Source organism: Fopius arisanus, unplaced genomic scaffold (genome assembly GCF_000806365.1).
Source record: "Fopius arisanus strain USDA-PBARC FA_bdor unplaced genomic scaffold, ASM80636v1 scaffold00037, whole genome shotgun sequence".
NCBI lineage: Eukaryota > Metazoa > Arthropoda > Insecta > Hymenoptera > Braconidae > Fopius > Fopius arisanus.
The window spans coordinates 233,672-250,140 of record NW_011887776.1 but is presented as its reverse complement, the minus strand read 5'-3'; the positions used below and the strand labels follow the sequence as shown (position 1 = coordinate 250,140).

General features: G+C 40.1%; 2 protein-coding genes across 4 annotated transcripts; one reads left to right on the top strand and one right to left on the bottom strand.

The window, feature by feature from the left end:
* The first annotated feature begins 394 nt into the window (after positions 1-394).
* On the top strand, positions 395-9,347 carry Amun (protein amun). Of its 3 annotated transcripts, none has more exons than XM_011304206.1 (5): positions 395-696; positions 2,593-2,854; positions 5,254-5,350; positions 5,421-5,736; positions 5,987-9,347. In XM_011304206.1, exons 2-5 carry the CDS (start codon positions 2,706-2,708, stop codon positions 6,427-6,429), a joined length of 1,005 nt encoding a protein of 334 aa, XP_011302508.1. In that variant the 5' UTR covers positions 395-696; positions 2,593-2,705; the 3' UTR covers positions 6,430-9,347. The 3 variants fall into 3 exon arrangements, with proteins under 3 accessions (XP_011302508.1, XP_011302509.1, XP_011302507.1); XM_011304207.1 differs by lacking the exon at positions 395-696 and adding an exon at positions 723-737; XM_011304205.1 differs by lacking the exon at positions 395-696 and having other exon boundaries at positions 821-2,854.
* A 3,956-nt stretch (positions 9,348-13,303) lies between these two features.
* asun (integrator complex subunit 13 asun) lies at positions 13,304-16,366 on the bottom strand (the record flags this gene model as incomplete). The annotated part of the gene is given in 9 exon segments (XM_011304204.1): positions 13,304-13,710; positions 13,837-14,168; positions 14,258-14,419; positions 14,603-14,982; positions 15,051-15,258; positions 15,387-15,477; positions 15,566-15,843; positions 15,916-15,990; positions 16,066-16,366. Coding segments are annotated over 9 exon segments (2,019 nt in total). The 3' UTR covers positions 13,304-13,433.
* Positions 16,367-16,469: the final 103 nt, after the last annotated feature.

Genomic DNA, 16,469 nt, shown 5'->3' with positions numbered 1-16,469 from the left:
TGGAAGAGTCCAAGAGGAGTTGGTTGCTTTTGAATATTTCCATTCTTCCGGTTGAATTCATTTGAAACCCGTGACAATCCAGTCCCGGTTGTATATTTCAAGGGTGGGCCATTCAGGGGCCTGTGGGAACACGGGTGAAGAAAAAAAAAATATATATGTACCATCAGGGGCCCCTGAATAAGGGCGCTAAATCCAATGGAGTTTACCTCTCTGATGAGTGAAATAGCAGTGGGCAGGAGGTAGAGACGGGTGGATGATGGGGATGGGGCAGCTGGTGTGGGACGTGGAGCGGAGGAAGGACGGTTGCGCGAGCACAGAGTGGTGAGGCCGCTTGGGAATGCTTTTCATGCTGAAAAACCTAGGGAATGAGAGAGATAGATTTTGTTGTTGAGGTGGTGAGTAAGAGAGAAGTTGGGCGAATGGGGTGCCCTCAGACGGTTGCCCGTATCACTACCTTCACAGCTAAACGCACGAACAAATCGACTCTGCGCGAGAGATACACACACTCTGTGTTCCCGTTTTCGTCAAGGCGTATATCCCACAAGCCAAACCGAACAAGAGAGAGGCTCCCAACCAAATAACTAAGTGAGTGTGAGTGTGATTGCCGATATACCCGTGGTTTGAAGGTGAGGCGCAGGAGGTGAGGGCTCCAGAGGAGACTGTACTGCTGCTGCTCTATCACAATTTGTGAAGTTGGTGAGCAATCGCAAAGCCGGGGGCATTTTGAATAGGATTCGGTGAGCGAGAGAGAGAGAGAGTGTATGTGTGGGTGAGAGAGAGAGGGAGAATATATTTGAGAGAGATAATCGTACGTACCCGAGAGATAGAGAGAGAGACGTAAAAAAGCACGTCGGGTTATTTTTTTTGCAAACGTTTTGACTATATATCTACGATATATCGTTGTCCAATACTTGGTGCAGGGCTGTATACTGTGTTGTCGCGTCAATCTGTCTGTTCACTATTTGGAAACAATTGCGGATTTTTTGATTTTTTTAAAAAGAAATTTAATGTCGTCTCTGTGATTAATATTATTTTGGAGGAGACCGGGTAAATGAAACGAGTGACATCCACTGACAAGGACGGCATTCAATCGAAAATACGTGTGTCACTGTTATAACAGTACTATAAAAATCAAATTTCAAACGAGATAATCGAGAATACGGTGTGTCAGTGCTGGTTATTGCATATTTCAAATAAATTCGGTATCTGGGAGAAATCGAGGAGTGGGTAAAATTTGAACCGACAAAAATAAGAGACTAATACGAGGAGCAAACTCAAACCCGGCGAGTTGGTTGGAGAAAGGAGTTTTGTGTCTCGGCGTTGTCTTCTTATTTTTTTTTTTTCGAATCCGGGAAAATCTTGAGAGACTTTAAGATTGAATTTATGGTGTGACATATTTTTTTTTAATTGAACAGCGAGTAAGAAATCTCCTGGAAGACAACGTGCGAGGAAGGATCGTTGAGCCGAGACCGGTGGCAGTCGCGGCGAGTGACACGGTCGAAATTTTTCGTATATAATATACGAGGTGCTTTGGTTGGTTTCCACGCCATATATATATGTATATATATTTGTATATATATGCGCATGTATAAGGTGAGAGCGGTTGTGTGGTGAGTTGGCGGTGGGGGTAGAGAGAGGCAGGAGTTACACCAGTTAAACCGTAGGAGGCGGGATAAAGGTGCTGTAGAGTGCTGCCCCCTATTGGCCAATAATTTGTGTTTATCCCCACTCCTAGGTGGAGAGGGACAGGGTGAAAATTCAGTGGAGGAGAGGGAGAGAGACAGAGCAAAGTGAAACAGTCCATCGAGGTGTAGAGGCCCCAGAGGAGAACGGGGTTTCCAAGAGAGTGTGCGGTGTTAGAGCTCGATCGCGCGATTCCCCACTACAGGACGTACCGAACGTATGAAATTTCGCAACCACTACTGTCGGTGTATATTCCGCCCCACGAGTCACATCGTTATATCGCTCGTGGTGCACGGTTACAAGCCAGAAAAATATATTTATTCCATATCTCAAAACGGAGAATTGAGAAGTTTTTGAGATTGAAAGAGACCTCGGAGATCATTCGAATGGTATTTAACGGTTTTTGTCGTGCTTTCTCCAGTCAGTCGTTACAAGGGATTTTGGTGGGATAACCGAGACAAGAGAGTCCGGGACTTGTGGAAAACCAGTCGTCGAGGAATACAGTTTTACGTCAAATTAACTAGGCGTAAGGAGCACGAGGAAGTTGTTGACTTTTTTTTTCTATTGTGTGTGCTTTTGGGGATTGTACAATATTCTTGGTTTTTTTTTTTTTTCTTTCGGTGGTTGATTTTGAGAGGATAAAAATACGGGAGAGCGCGGTGGACAGAGCGCTGAGCTGTCTCTCCGTGGATAATCCTCGTATGTCCGCGCTCGTTGTGCCGCCGCCGGCTAAACCTAGGGGATTCAAACCAGACAGAGGGTGAAATAGAATATCTCGCGCCGGACAGTGTGAGACGCGCGTGCGGAGTGAACGACTTGATTAAAAAACTTGAGTGACAGACGTAGATCGAATCGAGAGGGGAAGGAAGACAAACAACACTGACAATTGGATATTTTTGAGGATTGCAGGAGTACAGCGGCTGGAAGAAAATTGGAAAAAAAATAATCGTGAGATATAAAACGGCGATTTTTCTCATCAATACGCCATCTTACGGGCATACTACGAATCATAGTTTATCACAATGGCTTCCGTGAAAGACACTGCGACTTTCTTCACTGAGGGTACAACAAGTCAATTCGAACACGTATTAAAATTGTATCCACAGGCCCTCAGATTACAGGCTGACAGGAAAAAGAAAAAACCCGAGGAGCTTGTCAAATTGGACGACTGGTGAGTAGAAATCTTCTTTCGTGATCGTTATTTATTCTTCATTTTTTTCTTTAGCTCCTTTTTCTTTTTTTCTTGAGTATTAACTCAACGACTGCTATATCGTAACGTCCGGTAGCGACGGGAATATTCACGACAAAACTCCAAGTAACAAACACGATTTAGCTCTGACGGTTTTACTCGTGATGGGATCTTCCAACACGTTGGCAACTGGGTACAATGAACCCCACAAGTGTGTGTGCCCTGACTGTTTGCCAGCACGTAGCATACTGTGAACCTATGTTTGAGCGCATACGCTCCAATCTCCTTAGTTTGCCCCTCGCTGACGTTTATTTTTCCCCTTCTCTCGATATATATTTTTTTTTCTCGCTTTGTTAGCTCTTTAATAGCCTCTCTATTAGCACCTTACTTCTGATTGTCGATGGATCTCTCATAAGGTATTTTACGCATGTGTAAGAGATGGACGAATGAGAGGGTACGATACTTGGGTGGCAAGCCGACGGCCCGTGGCACGTGGCAATTCTCATTCTATTTTACTCCACTCTGTGACATGTCTCTGGATTTCTGAGGGAATTTATTTACAGATTTTTTTTTTTTACGATTTCGAGGTCAACCCATGACCTTGATGTTTGAACACATCTGTTTGAAGAATTGAGTACCGGACTGTGGGGAAAGTAAAATCTCATACTGCCGTTAATATATCGATCGTTTATTTAATTTTAACATTTTGACATTTAATGGGGTTTCGTGTTCGGCTCAATATGATAATTTACAAATTTTCATGTTGAACTTTTGAGTAGTGGCTCGTTCGAATCATTTACTCTGATGAGGTGATTCAATATCTCGTCTGACGCGTAATCTTGTCATTATGTTCGCGTGAAGACGTTAATATTTTTCAGAACAAGTCTTGATGACATAGATGAAAGAAATGCCGCAGTATGAACTGTCCACCGTTGTCCACATGTCAAATTTTCATTCAGATTGCGCAAATAATTACAAGTGCTTGGATTAGCCACGAATTTTTCAACAGAGACCGATTGAATCGAATTACTTAAGCAATGACAAATACTGATGCTTTCCAGAAATTAATCCCTCCCATTAATAACCCTCGTTAATTATCCGCATTGCATAAAATTATTAATTCTATGAATGATAAATGAGCGGAGTACTTTGAAAGCAAACCAACAACCGCAATGATGCCTCATTCGATCATCGGGAAATTCATTGTTTGATTTTGAAAGATTATCACTCACGGGTATCCAGGTAATAACTTGAAATCACTCAATCTGGTTCATGTAACACATCGACAATCTAGTAATGCTCATAATGACACATTGTCTACCACTCAACCAAATAAACAATGATGGATAATTTTGTTTAAACCTGATGAACATAAAAATTGTATCGATCGATAACCCGATGGTAGGTTGTAGGCTTGGAATAGATATTGACTGAAGCAGAGGAGAACTGGCGCTTGTCTCGCGTCCGTAACACCCTGACATTTATGAAATGCTCGTCGTGTGGTAAAGTGCCAGAGCTAGCTCATACTGTCTGTCGTGTTACAGATGAATAGAGCCACTTTTATTTTTTCTCTCATCAAAAAATGTCTGCCTGAGCGAACGCCATGACTGAACTTTTCGAAAATCACCCACCGACAAATTATTGCACACCTGTGTGCCACTTTTCTCTAGCTATTTTTTATTTAATTCGTCCAGTTAATGAATAAAAGGAATAAATTGACCAATTGTTTGGTCATGATTATCGCGTGATTCGGGGAAGTGTTTTTCGTTCTTTTTATTATTTTTTTCTTCGCTTGTTTATACCGTATTTTTTCAACTCTCGGGCTATTTTTTAGCTGGAAAAAATCACCACTGCCAAGCAGATTTTATAAAAGCGCTTGGCGCGCACGATTGTGTCAAGGCTGTTTTTGTTGGAGCGCGGTTGCATGCCGAGAGCGCCTCTCAAAATGGACGCGAGCGCGACCGCCGCGTCAGCCGTTCTCAAACTATTCTACCATCATAAAAAAATCTATTTTATCACTAATTCAGTTTATATTGCCCCCAGTTTTCAATACAGAATCATGATTTTTATTCATCTAAAAATTGCGCCCATTTTATTCTCCACTCGCTGTTATTTTCACTAAGTACCTTTGACCCCCCGGTCCGAGTATTTGGAGCCAATTGAATTTTCCAGTTTGTTGATACTCTCTTATCTTTGTCCCGCCCTTTTCAGAGAAAAATAAACAGAAGGGCGTGTTTTGTTGTACTTGCGTCATGGGAGTTATTGAGTTCAAATGTGTTATTTTGCTCGCGGTATATCACGCCTCTTTAGTCTTCAATCTTTGATCCCGGTGACCTTGATGGATGGCGTGCATCTTACAATTTTCTTGTGTTCTACAACAGGTACCAGAATGAATTGCCGAAGACGATTAAGTCACGTGGAAAGGACGCCCATCTCATTCACGAGGAGCTGGTGCAGACGATGAAATGGAAACAAACAGTAAGTTTCATTGGGATATATCGGATTGAATTGTTAAAGTGACGTGACATTTGAATTTCAATCGTTTCAGCGTGGAAAATTCTATCCCCAATTGAACTACTTGGTGAAAGTAAACACACCTCGTGCTGTAATGGCTGAAACAAAGAAGGCATTCAAAAAATTACCAAATTTGGAACAAGCTATTACAGCATTGTCGAATCTCAAAGGTGTTGGTACAACAATGGCATCGGCACTATTGGCAGCGGCATCACCTGAAAATGCACCATTCATGGCTGATGAGTGTCTTATGGCAATACCAGAGATCGAGGGAATTGACTATACGACCAAGGAGTACCTCAATTTTGTTCAACACATTCAGACCACAGTCGAGAGGCTCAACAAACAGAGTGAGTGTAATTGCTTCATTACTATTTCACTTGTTATTTTTCATCAATTACTAAATCGAAGATTAAACAAGTGTAGCTCTCTTTAACTCACGTAATTTTCGAATTGAGAAAGAAAATTAACTCTTGGAAAATGAATGCACAGAGGGCAAGAGAAATTTTCTAAGGAGTAATTATTTCACCAATCAATCATTCTTGGCCGGTGCAGTACTGGTTGGTTAATGTTTGTTTTTTTTTTATTTTTTTGTTGCAGCGACGAATGGAAAATCCTGGAGTCCTCACAGAGTTGAATTGGCCCTATGGACTCACTATGTTGCCTCAGAACTTAAACCAGAATTGTTGGAAGGAATTCCAGGGGCAACAGAAAATGGTAATACTCATCCATCGAGCAATGGTGAAGCAACGGAGCCATCGGACGACAGTAATCCAGAGGTAGCTGTTGTCAATGGCAAGGAACCAACAACAATAAATCCAGCAGCAATTGATGAGAACAGCACTACAACATCATTCACTGAGGATTCACTTGATAAACCACCAACTCCAATAACAGCAGCTGTGGCCAGTGAAGATACTAATGATTCAATTGCAACAAATGAGAATGAGGACTGCAGCAATACACCAAGACCGACTGACAGTGATGATACGGAGGACTCGCAGGACGTACAGGAGCCACCAGCCAAGAAAACTAAGAAGTGACCCCAGGGCCATAATACTATTAAACATCCTGTCCATAGCTTCGTGTCGGCCGCTAATATGACACCTATCACGGCAAGACGCTTCTAATTCGTATTTTTAATTCACTCAAAGCAACAAAAAAATCAAGCAAAATGAATTATTTGTCATCATTTGCTTATTATCAAATCTCGCTCTTTTTTTTTTTATCACCAATGTCCCTCAGAGTTGCGGAAATTATACAATGATCTTTAGTTATATTTTATTGTACTCGGTTAATTTTCCTCATGTCCATTTTATCGAGAGAATAATTGAATGGGATTTCGTTTCTGCGTCCTCAACCCGATTTTATTTTACTATTAATCAATGTTTTTTTCTTTTTAATCAGGTGTGAAGTTGGAGTAATGAAATTGTGTAGGTAAATTTCTGTATTGAATTTTATTTTCACGCATTTAGTGGACATTTTTGAAATTTACTCAAGTTCAGTCGAGATTTCAAGGATAAATTTATTATGGAGTAATTGAGTCTTGAGGGATACTGGTTGATAGACGATTTATTTGAGAGCATTGACTTTATCATTTTTATTTCTTTAACTTCGAACGTGAAGAATAGAAATCGAGTGAGGAAGTGATCGTAGTGACAAAAAAAAACGTAACCGGATAAAAAATGATGAAAATTACTAGCAGTTGAATGGAAATAATAATAATAATAATAATGCACCAACCCGTGACCAGGCACGACGGCGGTAAGCTGATTACGATGATAAAATAATAATATTAATGATTAATAATAATTATAATTGTAATACCGAAATCATTACCATAATTTATATACCATACACGATGAAGTAAAAACCAATAAATGAAAGAAAAAAAAAATGAAACTACATGTCCTTATGCATGGAGTTAAACCAAATACCTTGTAAGTAAAAAATTAGAAAACGAATGGAAAACAATTAATTACGAGAGAGTTAACAAATTAGTAAAAAGGTCCATCGAAGCTTGATGTGAAATGATGAGAAAAAAATAATGAAATCAGTACACAAATCCATTTACAAATACACACACCGACATACACACATTGCCGACAGTGTCGAGATTTTTCTGTACAGGGATTTAACTAGTATTTTTGCATAATAATTGAATGAGAAAGAGTGAAAAATACAAGAGGTATAAAACCGAAAAAAAGTACATAACTGAAATGAAAAGAAATTAAAAAAAAAAGAGAATAAGAATTGTAGGAATGTGTTTCCGAGTCTATAAATAACGCATGTATGATTTTTTTTTGTGCAGATGACGTGTGATTGAACAATTATTATTCCTTTCTCTCCTTTGAACAGACGAAAAATAAATAAGTAATGCTTCGCCATTAACGATCATGCGACTTTTTTTTTATTACACACGTAATAATACCTAAACGTAAACTACACAGATTGTTTTAGATGAAGAGTAATCGATTTGTAAGGTCATACTATTTCGGATAAAAGTCCCATTTTCCTCTGGACACGATTTAACGACATTAAATAACCCTTGAAAGAGAAAAAGAAAGAAACATTCACAATTTTTCAATACTTGACAAAAACTCCACTCTCGTTAACACGTACGGACAATTTTTACGATATTTTAGTAATTAAATCACAATAGAATTAACATGACGATTAAGTTCAATGTTGAATCGTTGTAATTATTCGTATTTGGATCCACATAAATTTCTCAAATCAGTGGAATCCCTCGGACAGAGTAGTATTTTCCTTATCAACTCGAGGAGAACTGTACATTCCACAATGATTAACATTTCGATCGAGAGAAATTGCCGAATGGGGCATTGAATACATACATAAGTCCCCCCCTCACCACCCAGTGGTGTACATATGCCTCCGAGAATCAATGGCATCGATCCACCAGGTCTTCAACAATTATTACTTCATTTCTTTTGCTCTTATCATCAAAACTTCACTCAGACGGAAGTTATGAAAGTGGATGGGAAACGTCGTTTATTTCCGCTATTGATTGGCGCAGCAACGTCGAAAGGCGAGCTTTATACTCTTTTTCTCCTGTCATCCCTCAAATTTCTCCCCTTTTTCTTTCTTCTGCCATTACCAGAGCACTGATTACAAAAACACACAATTTGCAAAAGCTTCACTCTTTCATCATGATAATAAAAAAAAATAAAAAAATCAAGATTTAAATTAACTACCAGAATGGCATAATGCCATCATTATTAATGAAGATAGACGTTGGCAATGCACGATATCTCATGCAGGTGAAAAACAGGGAAAATGAAAAAAAAAAAAAACCAGTGGTGGTTATGGGATCGTTTCAGGGCGCGGAGGCTTTTATAAACGTTAAAGTAGCGATTAGGAGAATGAAAAAATATAGAGTAATAATAAAGAAAAAAAAACATAAAAATGTGCGGAGCACTGCCACGGAACGACTTGCCTGACAACATCCCCCTGGGTTGAATATGCATAAATAAACGTGATACGTGATATATACACAACTAAATTTATGTGCTTACGGGGAAAATGCCGAAGGAGAAGACATTGAGGAGGAAATGACAAATGTTTAAGGTTTAAGGGAAAGTTTTACCGATTTGCAAACTGATGGAATAGAGTGAATGAGTATAAAACAAAATAAATGAATAAATATATTATATATAAATAAAGAAAAAGACTTCTCATATTGTACCTCGTATTAGGATCCTGGAACAATTTATATATATATAAAGGTAAAGATTTAAAAAAAAAAACCACAAAACATTATCCTAGCGCTGGATACTATAAATTTAGATATTTCACTTATGGCCTTAAAATGCAGTTATGAGGAAAACGGAAAATAAGCAAGATGCAAGAACTACCGATTCATTAACAACACTAGTTTATTTATCATTTTCATTAGTTATTTAACGAGTATTATTATTACTGGTTGTTCGAACGTAAGTAATAAGAGCAAGAAGATATTAATTGTAAAGAGCGTAACGACGAGAAAAATGAGTGAATGAAATTCGTGTGAATCAATGACGAAAAATCTCCGTAATAGCATCCGCTCGTAGTATCGTATAGTGCGCTGATTACGGGCGTGTACCTATGAATAAACATGATATAAACAAAAAAATATACAGCATAATGAGTGAGAATGCAATGATTAACGACGATATTAATTACGTTGAACGAACAAAATAAGCCAATCAATTAGAACCCACGTACTTTGCGTTACGATAAGAATAAAAACTGATGATGGGGTGTCACGGCGGTTGTCCATTTGGCGTTAACAAAAAGAAAAAAAAAAATGATTAGAAAATAATAATGATTGTAATTATCGGAGTGACGTAATAACTGTAGCGAAGGATTATTTAAAAAATAAAAACTACACGGTGAATCTCAAGAATTTCTATTAATACCACCACAACAAACCTACCTCAATGAGACAGTGAAATGTAAACAAAGCGGTAGGACAATGACCCAATAATATCTGGAGCAGTGAGTGGGAGGGAATGAGAGGGGCGTGGTGTAACGAGTAAGATAGAAAGAGACGTGAGTGTGCCGAGCTCGTCGTCTAGACGTTGAAATTGGGTATGTATAGGTAAAGGTCTCGGACGCATGGGATTCCCCGGCATTCCATTCGGACCAATGAGAGAGACGAATGGATATCAAAGGAGGAGAGTAGTCATTCGGCGATAGTGTTGCTAAATACGAGGAACTATACACCCCGTGGATGGTGAGACTGAACAACCGGATGCCATTTCGACAGGATCGAGAGGGAGAAGGAGTGCATGTGTGCATTGCAACGAGTGCAATGCTGATGGTTAGAAGGAGAGTGAGTAGATTGGATGAGAAAAGAGGGAGAGAGAGAGAGAGAGAGAATTTGTCGACAGGTTGTGTGATACCACGAGTTACGTCACAGACTGAACAACTGGTTGGCAATGATGAGGGGGAAGAGTCGATGGGGGTGAAGGGACAGGGGAATTTCTCAGAGGGGAAATTCCGGAGATTGGGGGAGAAAGGGAAATGAGAGAGATGGGGGGTTAGATGGGTTGCAGAGGGAAGCATTGAATTTACCAGTCAGGGGGTGAAAAGAGGTATTGCAGTGGTGTTGATAAGGGGTTGTCTGGAGAGAGAAAGGGCGAGGAGGGGGTTGTGGAGGGTGGAAGGGTGGAAGAGCAGAAGGACGGATGGGCGGAAGGGCGGAAGGGTGTGGGTGGGGACGAACAGAGGCACCGGATGATATATACAAAACACAAGGTCACGAGTAAGGCTTGGCTTGTGTGTTTGTTGGTATCTGTAAGCACAGTGAGTGACGTAGCTCGTGTGACTTCACCATCAACTGGGCGGGGGCGTCGACACCCCAGTGCCCTTCATCTCTCTTTCCGTGTCTGACCTACTGAAAGTGCATTGCGTATCCCGTGTCCACGTCGATACCCATTACTCTCGCAATTTATCATTAATTTTTATCTGAAATATTGAATAATTTAATTTTCCATGGCCTCTCTATCAAGACTTGGATGACTGGGTGATATTACGGTGGTTCTCGGTGTTTGTTTTCTTTTTCATTTTCTTTTTCATTTTCTTTTTCATTTTCTTTTTCATTTTCTTTTTCATTTTCTTTTTCATTTTCTTTTTCCTTTTCTTTTTCATTTTATTTTTCATTTTCTTTTTTCATTTTCTTTTTCAGAAATTTTTTAGCAGTTTGAAGACGATGGGATAGTGTCCCTTGGAGGGTCAAGAGGGAGAGCTCCGAGGGCCTGTCTTTCTCCCTTTGTCATTGTTGATGAGTACACTGGCAGGAGAAGACCCTTAGGGGCTACATACCGAGGGACAAGCTTCTCCACTTGGGTTACCAAGGCAGCAGCTGCCTACCGTGCTTCCATCGTTCTCTCGTGTGTATATAGTGTAGAAAGCCCCTTGGTATATAGCCCCCTGACGATGTGACGAGGGTTGCCTGGGCTCATCGTCGATGCCAATGGTGTTCCATACCTTTTCAACTGACCTGCAAACTAAGTCCCGCTGGGGCATTATTTTTATTCTATCTCTGCTTTGCTACTGCATTTTGTTTCAATTCCCATCAGCTTTGTTAGAGTTTTTTCAACTGAAAGGAGAAAATGTAGATGGTTGATTGGAATTATTTAAATGCAGAAAACCGGAGGTCTACCTTGAGGGTAAAAAAAATTGATGGTGAATTATAGAGACGAGTTGTAGGGCGAGCCTCGCCATTTGGATCGTTATTTTCCCGCGGTACCAACTACCAGTGGCCGATCAATAACACATGCATTATCGATGCCCACCGGACCTACACGTCTCTCTTGTCCATCGCCTATTCCCCATTTTCCGGTATTTTTAAAATCCACTTTTATATGCAGTTATTGAGTTTTATATCTTGGGTGTAGATCTCCGATGGACGGGGAGATCCCAAAAATTCATGGAATATAATTTCACTTGGGAATTCGTAATAGGGGTAGGTCGATGGGACTGCAAGCAGCTGAAGCTCTTGCCCGGTTTATAACAGGTGCATCGAAAATAGCTGCCAACTCATCCACCGATTTCGACGCTCATACACCTGCAGGTCAGCATCATGTTATTTATTCATCCACCGAAGTATCCTCCATCAAAAATGTTATTAAAATGCAGATAAATTCAAGCAAAAACAGCCCTCAATATTTTCTACCAAAAAATTGCTCTCGTACCGTAATTTTAACCCTGGGATAACACTCTCAAAAAATTCGACACGTCCATTAAATTTCTCACCAGCATTTCGCATTTCGCTTCAGAATGAGTAAACTATATGCATCCGTGTAAAAATAAACGGGCAGAATTGAAAAACACGGAACAGCGGAAAATATCCGTACGTTTCATCGTGACGTAATACCCATCGTCACAGTTGTAACATGTGTATCGTCCCCACGTGATAATGACAGCTATCAAAAGCGACAACATACTACTAAGAGAAAGAGAAACCCACCGATAAAAAGAAGAAGGAGAAAAAGGGGTACACTGAGTAAAAAAAAAAAAATTTAAGGGATCAGTATACATTTGCGACCAATACATTTGCACAAAATGCGGTGAGACGGTGTTATGTAAAGTCAAAGTGTTGATACACATATATACGCATTGGTGGTTTCGAAGGATAGCAACGGGAAGGAGGGAATGGGGTGGATTGAATCGCGGGGGAGGAAAGGGGAGGAAAGGGGAGGAAATGGGAGGAAAGGGGGAGGGAATAAATGTATGTGTGTGGGGGAAACTACAAAGTGAATACATACCTACCATTGACCGGGATATCGTCTGTCCCGGGATGAATGAACCGTTACGTCACGCACTTGCACTCTCCGTGTGTCCCTCATTTCTCCACCACCTCTCGACTCTATCGTTTTCCACTTTGTCCTTTTCCACCACCTCCTTCATCCACTCGCCCAATTCTACCTCCCACTATCCCCACTTTTTTTACTACAAATACAACCGTTGGATTTATATATAGCTGAGACGTAAACCGACGTCACATCTCATTCCCCAGTCGCAAGGAGCATTGTGTGTAATTTGTATTTGTATACATTGCCATCTCTCTTTTTTCATCATCGTCTCAACCCCCCACCACCATCGCGGAACAGTTTAACATGTGATATACTGGGGAATAACTGTCCGTGTAGTTTTCAATTGGGGGTCAATGTATCGTTGAACGAGACGTCGGCTAGACGCGAGCAATGAATACGTGTAGGTAGAAGGACATTATAGTTCGTTGCACTGGGTTTATGACGTTTTATTTTGCGATTGATTGGTGGGTGGGGGAATTGGCGGTGAAAAATATTTGTGTATGAGGATTTATTGGGTTTGAGAGATGGGAGTTGTCGGTATCTCTTTTTCACTGGGTTTCACTTATTTTTTAAAGATTTTTCTTTTTCCTTGTAGAAATATTTATTCATCATTTTTATTCGGAGATGTTTTTTCTTTGCGATATTTATGTACATAATTTATTATGGAGTGGACAATTTTTTACGTGACATATTTACATACCGAGCCTCTTCGCGTGTATTGATGAGATTTATGCCTCCAGCATAGCTTCCCGGTGTTCCCAATTGGCATCTTTGAGATTGGGATAAAGTTTGGCTTTTGATCCGTCACTGTTGATACGTCCGTGAAATTCAGGTCGTCTCTCTTTCGGGGCACTACGCTGGAGCCAAATGTCCAGGAGGCTTTTTGGAGTGCCACTTTTTTGTAGTTGTTTTGCTAGAGGTGTTGGTGTTATCGGAGGTGGAGACATTGGGGAGTCTGTCGTTGCGCGAATTACACTGGCACGTGTTGGCTCTTCTTTTCCAAGGCTGAAAGGGAAAACGAAAAATTTTCAATTCCATTTTGAGTGATTGATTTTATTGCTACTAATTATTCAATGCATTTCAATGTAAATAACCAGAATAATTTTTGTTTTTTGTGTTGATTTCCATTACCTATCTAATTCTCTCAATGCTTGATCCAATTCAACCTTGTCCTTGTCGTCCTTATTGCGCACCTCTAGTAGACAATTCAACACTTCAGCATGCATTGCAGAAGTACTAGCGTGGGCCTTCAAAAGCTTCTCCAATTCCTCCCACAATAAACGATAATGCTCATCCCTTCGGACCCCACTCTTGCCTCCCCTGCCACCACCAAGATTCGGTAATGACAGGGTCTCGTGTTTTGATTCGAGCTGGAGCAAACTGAAGATCAATTGTTTGCATTTAACCAGTTCGTCTTTAGATAGCTCCTCTTTTACCATTATTTCTGGCAATGGGTCAATTATCTGAAAGATTCGAAGCTGCTATTAATAATTTCGTCCCCTAATTACGTGTATTGAAAAAATAATTAATTTGCATTTCAAACAGTTATAACCTGCTTCAAATTAAATATCAGCGTGTTTGAAATCGTCATCGGCCAGTATCTCGTGTGTTTCTCAAGTCTTGCTCTCATTTGTGTTGACGTACCATCCCCTTCTCCATTGGAGCAGCGTTTAAGTGGCACCAAAATATTGCTCTTCATGAGGGCTCCAAAATCCTGATAAATTATTCGAAAAAAGTGAATATTACTGCATTGACAAGTTTTTTATGATGCACAAAAAAAATTGAGACATTTATTTTCGGAAGGAGTATTTTTACTTGAATAAAAATTGAGCTGAAAATTATATAAAAAAATTGATAAAAAGTATTTAGCAGTTGTTCCTCAGAGAACATCCCTCACCGTTATTCTATAATCAGTGACCCTCCCACCACATCCCTCACTGATTGATGGGGGGTCCTCCAAGACACTTCGCGCTGTTGATAACGTATGAATGAATATTTCACCTCCATGAGCAGCTAACAAATGGGATATCGTTTTTCCGCCACTTTTTCGTGCCATCTCGAGCATAACGGAACGTCCATTGAGTAGAAAATTGATGAGACACGAGGATGGCCGACTATTTACGTCCACAGGGGTTATCCTGTGCATCGCTGTACAATTTTGCATCTCCGAGGCACTGCAGCCCCTTGGTGTGCACCACTTCAATGTCACAGTTTCATATTCAGAGCCCTCCTCGAATCTTCTGAATGTTTTTATGAGGGCTGAGTCCTGGGGATTGCCTGAATTATTAAAACCATTGATCAAATGAGGTTGATTCACGAAGAAAGTCGTTTAACCTGTCATGTACCATTTAAAATTGACGTATGAGCGCTGAGGGAATGAAATATTTCCACATCATAATTAGCTGATGAACTTGCATTCTGTTCCTCTTTCATGGGTATTCCGGTGACTGTGGTGCTTGCCAGGTCGTAGTGAGATAATATTAGATGGGACAGCTTGGAATGGAGGGCTGTTGCTTTCATTGAATGCACTTCCATGGTGAGTAATGGAGAAACCTGTTATTGTTAATTATAAAATATTGAGATTTAAACAATGCAACAGATGAAAGAAGGACTTTAATATTTAAGACTTGAGATGTTATATTGGAACGACGATAAACCAATTGATAAATTGAATTACGTACTTCTCTTGGACTTTGGCTAGTAACTTGAGATTCTATGTTCACTGGAAAGATGTTTAAGATGACGAGGTGACAGTGATTAATCGGTATTGATCTGGAAAAAACAGAGAACGTGCATTGACGTTCGGTAACGGGTACATATTTAAATATTCATATATATGCAATTGGTAACGCTCTCTTACGTATCTGATCCAGCAGCTATCTTGTTCTGCTGCGTCAATTGATTGAGAAAAATATTTTCCAAACTCTTCATATTTATGTTGTCCCTGGCACTGGTGATACAAATAACTCGACCTCTGTTCTTAAATTTTGTGGGATTCTCCGATTTTTTACTGTGTTGAATTTCAGAGCATTCTGTAAGCGCTTCGATAGCAACTCTGAGACCATGGATCACCGAGAAATCAACTCCTGGTTGATGACCTCTTGGAGGAACTCCAATAATCGCCATTCCATTCATTATCTGCAACAGATAATCATTAATTATATTTCGAGTTATTGAAATTTCGTCTTCGAGGTAGGAAAAATTATTTACGTGGGATAAATTTTGCTGCAGGGGACTCCAAGTGTTCAAAATGTGGGCTGCATGGTCGCTCACAACAAATCTGACCTAGATAAATCATAATAAAATTGAATGAATATTATTTTCAATTACTGCGTTACTGTACAGTGGATTTATGCACACCAATTTCCCCGATGGAAATAAATCCCAGACAATTCGACAATACTCCATCGATGACTCCACACTCGTTGTCCATAATGATTTACAAATTGGTGCTAAAGGAATTTGATTTTGTCCTCTACCCTTCAAACACTCGAACTCCAATGGACTTTCTGTGGAGATTCCAAAGTACGGAGTGTGATCCAACACGAAAACTGTTTTATGATTTGCGGGATACATTATTTATAACATTCTTCAATGTTTGTTGTTGCTATTTGAGGTTATGTGTTGTTGGGGTTGAGTTCTGGGGGTTGAGTGACCCCAGCGACATCGTAGTACTGCACCCCAAGAGAGGGAGGGCGCCACACGCAATGCTGGGGTGTTTTTTTTATTAACAAAGTTTTTATTGCAATGCTGGGGGGTCCATC

Bases quoted from the DNA above. Each gene is read 5' to 3' on its own strand.
- Amun (XM_011304206.1), top strand. From the start codon at position 2,706: ATGGCTTCCGTGAAAGACACTGCGACTTTCTTCACTGAGGGTACAACA. The intron at 2,855-5,253 runs GTGAGTAGAAAT...GTTCTACAACAG, and splicing joins CTTGTCAAATTGGACGACTG to GTACCAGAATGAATTGCCGA. The intron at 5,351-5,420 runs GTAAGTTTCATT...CAATCGTTTCAG, and splicing joins CGATGAAATGGAAACAAACA to CGTGGAAAATTCTATCCCCA.